General features: G+C 52.2%; 6 protein-coding genes across 6 annotated transcripts, besides 15 other annotated features; all 6 read right to left on the reverse strand.

The window, feature by feature from the left end:
- Positions 1-386, reverse strand: Tc00.1047053509039.4 (aspartyl-tRNA synthetase, putative; the record flags this gene model as incomplete). Its single annotated transcript, XM_800554.1, has 1 exon — positions 1-386. A coding segment is annotated over one exon (386 nt), but the record flags the coding sequence as incomplete, so codon positions are not given.
- Positions 1-1418: a sequence feature (heterozygous, non-Esmeraldo-like haplotype).
- Positions 438-470: a microsatellite.
- Positions 831-2654, reverse strand: Tc00.1047053509039.10 (hypothetical protein, conserved; the record flags this gene model as incomplete). The annotated part of the gene is made up of 1 exon (XM_800550.1): positions 831-2654. One exon carries the CDS (start codon positions 2652-2654, stop codon positions 831-833), a length of 1824 nt encoding a protein of 607 aa, XP_805643.1.
- Positions 1419-3513: a sequence feature (haploid, Esmeraldo-like haplotype).
- Positions 2686-2706: a sequence feature (AT_rich).
- Positions 2968-2989: a sequence feature (AT_rich).
- Tc00.1047053509039.20 (bystin, putative) lies at positions 3364-4833 on the reverse strand (the record flags this gene model as incomplete). The annotated part of the gene is made up of 1 exon (XM_800551.1): positions 3364-4833. One exon carries the CDS (start codon positions 4831-4833, stop codon positions 3364-3366), a length of 1470 nt encoding a protein of 489 aa, XP_805644.1.
- Positions 3514-5406: a sequence feature (haploid, non-Esmeraldo-like haplotype).
- Positions 4869-4895: a sequence feature (AT_rich).
- Positions 5090-5110: a sequence feature (AT_rich).
- Positions 5407-6257: a sequence feature (heterozygous, non-Esmeraldo-like haplotype).
- Positions 5461-6960, reverse strand: Tc00.1047053509039.30 (hypothetical protein, conserved; the record flags this gene model as incomplete). The annotated part of the gene is made up of 1 exon (XM_800552.1): positions 5461-6960. The coding sequence occupies one exon, from the start codon at positions 6958-6960 to the stop codon at positions 5461-5463; it is 1500 nt and encodes a 499-aa protein (XP_805645.1).
- Positions 6258-6396: a sequence feature (haploid, non-Esmeraldo-like haplotype).
- Positions 6397-7277: a sequence feature (heterozygous, Esmeraldo-like haplotype).
- Positions 7196-7219: a microsatellite.
- Positions 7278-7462: a sequence feature (haploid, non-Esmeraldo-like haplotype).
- Positions 7463-8666: a sequence feature (heterozygous, non-Esmeraldo-like haplotype).
- On the reverse strand, positions 7536-8087 carry Tc00.1047053509039.40 (uncharacterized protein; the record flags this gene model as incomplete). Its single annotated transcript, XM_800553.1, has 1 exon — positions 7536-8087. The coding sequence occupies one exon, from the start codon at positions 8085-8087 to the stop codon at positions 7536-7538; it is 552 nt and encodes a 183-aa protein (XP_805646.1).
- Positions 7981-8019: a sequence feature (A-rich).
- Tc00.1047053509039.49 (hypothetical protein, conserved) lies at positions 8285-8666 on the reverse strand (the record flags this gene model as incomplete). The annotated part of the gene is made up of 1 exon (XM_800555.1): positions 8285-8666. A coding segment is annotated over one exon (382 nt), but the record flags the coding sequence as incomplete, so codon positions are not given.

Genomic DNA, 8666 nt, shown 5'->3' on the forward strand with positions numbered 1-8666 from the left:
GCAACAGCCGCCATAGCTTGAATGGAGTCTGTGCCGTCGCGTAGAACCATGAAGGCGAGTTTGCCCTTCTTGCGTGTCGTGTCAACTCGAGCGCGAACAGTCACCGTTTTGCCCACATGCTCTTTGGTCAGTGCATAAATTTCACTAAACTTCTTGGAGCAGTACGTGGTCGACTGCAACAGCGGCGCAGCACCAAATAAATCCGCGTATTTCGCCAACTGGGCTGCCTTTTCCGCCGCACGAGCGTTCTCCTCTGCTAGGCGTGCCGCCTTACGGGCTTCCTTCTCATTCTGCTTCGTCTGTTTCTTTTCGGCGCTCTTGGACGCAACGTTGCCGCTGACGTCCTCTTGGCTGGCTGCTGTGTTTGATTTACCGGGATCCGACATTTCTCTTAAGTAAAAAAGTTTATATGCGCTTTGTTTGCTTCCTCACAACCTTGTGTTTGTGTGTGTGTGTGTGTGTGCGTGCGTTTACAAAAGGAAAAAAAGTTAAAAGTAGAAAAGCCTGCCTCGCTCCTCTTTCTCAGAGCGGTTGATGAAAAAAAAAGTGAGAAGGGCACAAACACACAAATCAAACAAAAACAAGGGACGAAAGTTACCCTGTAACCAGGAATCAGTGACCCACACACACATACACAAAAAGTCAATGCGCCCCTCACTTGCGGCGGGAGCATTTCAACACAACCACGCACATTTATTCCCTGTGAAGAGCGCAGGCTCGCCCCTCACTCCACATAGAGCCAAAAGCCCAAAGAGCAAGACCGAGTCCTACTTTTTTTTTTCTGCTGTATTATTATTCTTTTTCTTCCCCCCCTCCGTGTCTGGTGGCGCCTAAATGTCACCACGACCCCGTCGCTGCTGTGCCCGCGCAACTGACGCTTGTTGTTGGCTCATGGTACCCTCGTATTTTAGCTTTGGCCATCGCCGCTCCATCTCCGCATCCTCAATTTGCGCTGGCAGCGAATTCTCGTCGCCGCTGGCCAACTTGGACTCCTCTGTGTGAATTGCACGCTCGAGTTCGACCTCCGTCTGAAGCCGTCTTAACAAAAAGACTTTTTCCTCCCCCTCTGCGCCCCCGCCCCCGCCACCTGGCGCCTCCGTGAAACTGAGCCATTCGGAGAGGGAGTCCACAATGTGCCGCAGTCCAATTCGCTTCACGTAGTCCCGGTGAACCTCCGAAAGCTTCGTGAGCAACGCCGCCTCGGAAATCCCTTCCTCGGGGATCCATCGGTACAGTTCCAGAGCCACATCCAGTGGCTGACGATCCGAGGCGCGTCGAATGCGGGCTTTACTGGGGTCCTTCTCTGTTGGGTCGTCCACGATGAAGTAGGACGGGTACGAGGCAATCCACGCCAGCACCTTCTTCGGCAATGAGGGGCGCATCGCGGGAGCGACAAGTTCAAGTAACTCCTCCAAATTTAAAGTGCGATGCGGTGGAAACTTGTCAAAGAGCTCATTGATGACCTGTGTATGCGTGTACTCATACTGAACGGTCACGCCATGTGCCTGTGCAACATCACTCTTTCCATCCGTCGTGGTGGTCCCCTCTGGGCTGCCTGTCGTGTCAGACGCACCGGGAGATGCTGCCGAGGTTGGGGCCCGTCGCTGATGTGGGATCCATTTCGCCACCTGAAGCATATCCTGCGAAAGCGACAAGGAGCGTCCGTGAGAGCGTAAGAATCCCGCAAAACTCTTGTACTCCCGTTTGATCTGCTGCTTCTGCTCCCTCGTCAGCTGCTCATAGAGCGACGTGATGTTCACCCAGTGGGGGATATCACTATCACACACCTCCCTCTTCACAAGCCCCGCGACGCTGGGAATCGGTGAGTCCTCCAGCGTGTAGTCGTTCACTGAAAGCGGTGCGAGGTGCGGTGGTCGACGGCGTATCATGCCATCCGCCACCTGGAAAAATTCAGGAAACTTTGACGCAATAGAAATGAGACCGCCTTGGCAATCAAAGTACGGATGAAACAAGACATCCTCTGGTATGCCCTCCTCAACGTGATCAAGCAACGCAAACTCCTCCGGGACAAGCGCTTTGAGTCGCTCCAGCACCGGCACCTTCTCTTCCAGCCGCACATGCACCGCCGGCGGAGCGCACGCGGGTTTGAGTGCCACGCTCGTGTTTGCCTGCTCAATCGACTCAATGGAGACGATGAACTCCGGTTTGGCAACATAGTTGATGACATCCCCCACATCCGTCATAACAAACTTCTCGTCCGCGGCGCCACGACGAGGGTGACTCAAGTCATCTCGCAGTTTGACATCACATCGAACCCCATCAATAATGCGCAAGTCAAAGAAAAAACGGTAACGCTTCAGAAATGAAAGAAAGCGGCCACGCCCGATAAAATGCTTGCGGCAGTCCTCTGAGAGTATTGCCGCCACACAATGAATAGGGACGTAGAAGGTTGGAATAAATTCAACAAATGCCGACAACACCTCCTGCGGTGACTTCCACGGCAGTGCAGCGCCGGTAGAAGCAGCAACAGCGCCCGGCAACGGCGGAGGCGGCGGTAATTTTCCAAAAGAAGCAGCACGTGGCGGTGTGCCACGAGCTCCTGGAGGCAGTGGCGGCGGTATACGCTTCGCGACGCAGCGATGTGTAGCAGAGACGTGAACCAGCAGACTCCCGGCTGAAATGCGCCTCCACATGTGTGTGATAAAGTGGCACTCTCTCTATTAGAAATAAAATAAAAAAATAAAAGAAAAAACAAACACCCGCCCTCAAATGCGGGGAGGAAAAAGAAGGACGTAAACTTCTTATCCCCTTTTTTTTTCCCTGCCTACTTTGTCTCTTTTCACACGCAAGCTGCGACTCGGTTCAGTCAGGAGAGAGGTTTGGGCGGAATAGAGAAGAGGGGAAAAAGAAACCAAAAGGGTATGAAGCAGCGAAAAGAACACACAGGCAGGTGGAAAGAGAAGAAAGGCAATTAAGTTAAAAGTCGAGGCAACGACAGCGGCAAAGATAATTAAAATAATAAAATAAAGTAATAAGTAAATGCACGAGACTTTCTTTGCCTCCCTCTTCTTCTTTAATTTGTTGTCCGCCTCTTCTTAAGGTTGAACTGCCACTACCACCACCACCGCGGCTCTGATCCCTCCACTCCCCTCCTTGTTTTTTTGTTTTTCTCTCAGGGGCATCAGTGGGGCGTGGTCAGTCGCATTTATACGTGTATGCATGCATGCATGTATATTTATTCCCCCTTTCCCTGGGGTTGCTGTTCTTATCGGAGAGAGGGATTCCCCTTCGCTTCGTGACCTCTTCGTGTATTCGTGCATGGCTCGCCTCCCTGACCGCGAGCCGCACGGCAAAACTCACGCACCTTTCATTCCTTTTCCAATTGCGATCCCTTCTTTACTTTTACCCCCGGTATCCCGCCCTCGCGGCATTCGGAGCGGCGTTAAGCTCCCGACGAACCTCAGGTGTTAAAAGATAGTGAAAGTGTTTCGTACAGACCTGCTGCAGCAGGTTCACCTGCTCGGCCTTCAGATCACCCTTGTAGCGCTGCGTGAAGGACAAGAGGGTCTGGTGCCACAGGACAGGCAATTTATCCTCCCTGCTTTGTGTGTGCACAAAACGATGAAAGTACTCAACAAGTGCGTCCACTGCCTGGTAAGGCATGGCCATCTTCTTGTCAATAAGCACACGCAGAAATACGGAGCGAGGACCAGAAAATGGCTGCTGCGCCAGTTTCACAATCGTCACCGCGGTTGGGACCGGTGGCAAGTGCGTCCGTTGCAGTATGCTGGCAACAACAAGAGCCTCCTTAAGTGTACACTCCTCGTCTGCTGCCAGCGGAAGAATGAACCCCTTAAAGAAGGCCACTGGTTTAAAAAGTGCCTTCCGAATCGCCATGTAGAGCGCTGGGTGGAGCTTTTTCTCCGTTGCCATGTGCTGGTGTGTCATGGGAAGCAGTACGGCAGCGTAGAAGCGTTGTGCCATTCGCTCATTTAAATTCGCTGCAAAAATGCGTGTCGCCTGATAAGTGGCGTGTGGGGACCACTCGTGCGGCTTCGTCAGCATCAACAGCTGCTCCCAGTTCTTAATGTTTGGCAAAACTTTGAATGCTTTAGGGACCTTTCCCGACTTGTAACTCTTAAGAATATTACCAATGGCAGTGTACACACGCGCAACACGTGGATCTACTCGCTCATCCTCCCACTCCCCAACACTGGCGCCATCGTGTGTGTCACCCGCCGCATCGCGTGCCCCCTCACGCTCCCTAATCTTTTCCATAATCATGTCTGCCAAGTTGCGGCTCTGCACTCGCGATGGCGGCTGAAACTTTTGTAGCAGGCGTACCTCCTCGTCATCCATGCCGTACATGTCCACTCCCACGTCCATCTCGGAGGGAATTTCTGTCGCCATCGACTCCGTGTCATCGTATTCAATCACGACCTCCTCGTCCTCGTCGTAATCCTCGTACACGCCTCCACGACACGCCTCCTCGCACTCAAGTTCCGCCAGTCCAGGGTCAGTCACAGTGTGATCGCCCTCGTCGTCTTCTTCCGCGTTGTACGCGCTGCCGAGCTGCTCCTCATCGGCGATCGCCTCGAGTTGCTGCCGGGCGGTCTTGAGAATCCGGCTCGTCGTGCGGCCCGGCAAAAGAACGCCTTTCTCATCGGCGTCCCCGTCGTCTTCAACCGCAACTGCGTGTCGCCTGGCACTGGCAAAGCGATCGGCGTGCAGATCCTCCCCGAGTGGGTTTTTCTGACGCTTCACGCGACGCCCCTTTTCACGCCCCGGCATGAGTGAAGCAAAAGGCTCTCCCCTCCAGCCATTATGTGTAAGAAGGAAGAGAAAAAGAAAAAACATGTGACAATAAAGCATCCACCGCAAGCAATCCCACACACACAAACACAGACAAATATATATATTATATTATATATATAGAGAGAGAGAGAGGGTAAAAAGGGGGATGAGCACAGAGGGAAACATAGACACATGCTTCCTTCTGGCCAAGCCATCGAGTGAGGCCGCTCCCCCTCCCGCCTACCGAGAATCCTCCGCTGGCTGTGAGCCCCCGCCGATGTTCGCTCCCTGCGGTGCCAGGGGGCGGTCATAAACGACGGAGCAGCGACGGAACATAAAAAAAAAATAATAATAACCAACACAAAATAGAGAAGAAAGAGTAAAATTGGAGGAAAAAAAAAGCACGATAGGCCATCTCGTTCAAGAGCGGCACAAAAGAAAAAAAAAACTGCAATGACAGCCGAAAAGAAAAAAAGCAAACGAGCAGGAGAACAGGAACAGAAAACATAAACACAAAAACACAGAATCACGCCGAATAAAAAGAAAAGAGGCGAGAAAAAAAAAAAGGCGGGTACTCCCCTCATACATCTTAAAATGAAGTCCTCCGCCACCTCGCTTCGTTTCGCAGTCTTCTTTGGCTGCTGTTGTGGTTCTTTTGTGTTGTCCTCTGCTCGATGCCGTGTTTCACCCAACCACTCCTTTTTTTTATGGACTATTTGTCTGCCGAGACGCCATCCGCGACGGTGGCTTCGCTCGGCCATTGCGGTAACACAACAACTCCTCCGATCGACGAACCAAATCCGATTGCACGCGGCGCAGCCGCTGCTCCTTCGCCTCAATTTTTGTGTCGCGCTCATCCAATATCTTCATCCACGACGCCACCTTCTGACTAAGCTCCTCCACCCCACTGATCCTCTCCTGCAAGGACTGCTCCCGCGCCTTGTGGGCCTCAAGGTCCTTCCGATAGGCCTCCCCACGCACAGCCAGCATGGCCTCGCGTTGCTCATTTCGCCTCTCCAACGTCGTCAGCGCCTGCCGCTTCTCTCGCACCTCGCGCTGCAGATCCTCTAGTTCACCAAGTTTCCTTTTCAATAGACGTTCCTTCTCCGCAACAGCAGCCTTGCGTTCATGCACGCGTGTAAAGAGTGCCTTGGCGGCATTGCACTCGGCCAAAAGCTGCTGCAGCTGCTGGTCGAGATCCAGTGCGTCAGCCTCGTATATCATGGCAAGGCTATTGCCGGTGGGCTCCCTGCGACGTAGTGCTTGCTCCTTCTTCACTAGATCGTCACGGGACTCAGCAAGCTGAAGCGCCTGTTGACGTTGCGGTAATGATCGCTTAAAATGTTCAATGTCAACGGTCCGTTGCAATTTAAAGATCGCCTGCTCTGTCACAGCTAACTTGTTGTTTGCCATCTCGAGTCCGGCAAACCACGATGCTGCCTCTGCAGTTGTGGTATCCTTCCTGTTTCTCGCCTCTTCTTTCGCCTCCTCTGGGGGTGAAGGCGGTAACGGGAGAGATGATCTCTCATTGTTGTCCCCCTCGTCAACTGTGGACATATCGCGATTGGATTCATGAGGACTAGTGCTCTTCTGCCGGCCACCCACGAGCACCGATGTCGCAGCCCTTGCGGTGGAGTCCATTTCTGTCCGCCGCACCTTGCGCACCGATGCAGAAATCTCCTCCACAGAGATTGTCTCATTAAGAAACGGATTCAGAAACGCCTCCTCGCCGCTTTCGAATGAGTACGTTGATGTTGAGTCATCGTGACTGGCGGAACTCGTACTACACGAACGCAAGTCCCCTCGCCTTGACTCATTTGGCGGGGTTGGTGGTGGCGGCACCGTACGCCTGTCAATTCGGCGTGCACCACCACCACCTTCGCTACGATTACTATTATCAGCACCTGATGCTGCTGCCGCTCTTCCTGTGGCACGCGCCGCGTTGAACTCTGCTGAAAGATTGCGCTCCAAACAGGGCGCTGCAGCACTCCTGCCGCCTTCTCTCTCCGTCCTCTGCCACTCCGAGGCATGACCGCTATTCTTGGCATCATTGTTGTTGGTGTTGGTGCCGGGGGCGGCAGTTGTCTCCGTGCCTGCGACACCGGTGACAACACCCATGGCCTCCGCGATGGTGGCGTTGTACAACTCGAGCCGCTCTCGAAGCAGTTGGATGCGCTTGTTTGATGACATGGGCTCCTCCTTCATGATGAATGACTTGAAATGTTGGCCGGGCTTACCTTCTGCCAATTCCGCTTATGCCTCTCCCCCACCGCGGCGTCCTTGCGGTAACCTCTTTGCACTCCACAGTTGCAACAGCAACCACACAATCGGCCTCTGTTCCCCTTTTATCCCTCTTCCTTGTTTATTTCGTTTATTATTGTTTTATTCACCCCTCCTCCTCTTCTTGTCCGCGGGTGTCTCCTCCCTTCACAGGTGCCCGCTCTCTCTCTCTCTCTCCCTCTCTATTAACCGTGCCTTTCCGTCAATTGAAGGCGGCTCTACTGATGCCCTCTAAACTCCGCACTTGAAGGAAAAAAGAAAAAAAGAAGAGATGTGGTGGTGACCAAAACTGGTAGGACCCCGCGACAAGAGGCATGCATGCGGAAATCAAGCTGTCACGTCGCACTTGTCATCACGTGAAGCGTGCATCCCGTGTGTTATTGTGTATAGGTGACGTACAATATAAATATATAAAATGGATGGACGGGAAAAGTGATGAGGGATTCACAAAAAGAATAAAAGAAAAAAAGGTAAAAAACAGACGCCCACACACGCCCCCCTCATCCCCTTCTTTCACCCCCATATTTGCCGCTCGTCTTTGCCAATATACCCGGAACTACCCAATTCTCGCAAAATGACATTCTAATTCTATTCAATATAGCACACATGATACAGCTGCATGAAGAAACAAACAATAAATAAATAATGAGAAGGGGTGAGACAGATGATAAAACGCAAGAATTGCTATCCTCACTCACTTTACTCCCCGCATATCTCTTTCTTTGTCTTCCTCCGGTAAATATCGGGCAGCCACATACATTTAATACATACATGCACATGCGTGCCCAAAGGCATACGTCAGAGGCGCCGTGAGGTGAAACATTACAGAAACAGGCGCAGTTTGACAAATAAAAAAACCACCAGACATCCACAGACCGCAGCATTGCGCTACTGTGGGCCATCCGGGCACAGCAAGGCTCTGAGAGAGGCACAGATGGAAGTCCGGGAAAGGAAAGAAAGTGAGAAAAAAAAAAAAAAAAGAAATTTTGAGGGGTGAGGAGCAACTCGTTTTGATACCTCCAAATGTAAAAAAACCGGCACCATGAGTGCATCACATCTCTTCTTGGCTTTTTTTATCGCTTGTTTCTGTTCATCTTTCCCTCTCGTTCCCCTTCTGTCCCTCTCTATCACTCTTTCTCCCTCTGTAGCAGTGTTGGCGGGGCCCTCTAGAAGTGAAAAACACATACAAAAAAAAAAGAAAAAAAACTAATAATAAAGCACACATGCATCACAGTAAGAAAACACGCGGTTATTGAGTCTCGTCCGTCTTGGCCTGAACCAAGCGACGTACCACCTCGAACAGCTCCCTCTTGGTGCTTGACATAGCCAAGGCAACGTGGTGCAGTTTGGCATAGGCTACAAGATCAGCCTTGGTTAGCTTGTGAAAAGCACGAGAGTGTGAAAAGTTTTGCATGACGGCGACCACCTCCGACCCGTCGGGCCCGACAGCGGATTGTTGCTCCCCATCCGATGAGGATGGACTACGGTTTGGACTGCGGCGTGCAGCATCTTTCTGTAGAGACGGGGGCGGCGCTGGCGGATACAGCAGCGACCCTCGTGGTGCCAATCCATCGCTTTCCTGCGGCCCCTCCGCTCTTTTTGTTGGCCTCTGCGGTGTCTTGGCCTCCAAT

The sequence above is a fragment of the Trypanosoma cruzi genome, genomic scaffold, assembly GCF_000209065.1.
Source record: "Trypanosoma cruzi strain CL Brener 1047053517131 genomic scaffold, whole genome shotgun sequence".
Lineage (NCBI taxonomy): Eukaryota > Euglenozoa > Kinetoplastea > Trypanosomatida > Trypanosomatidae > Trypanosoma > Trypanosoma cruzi.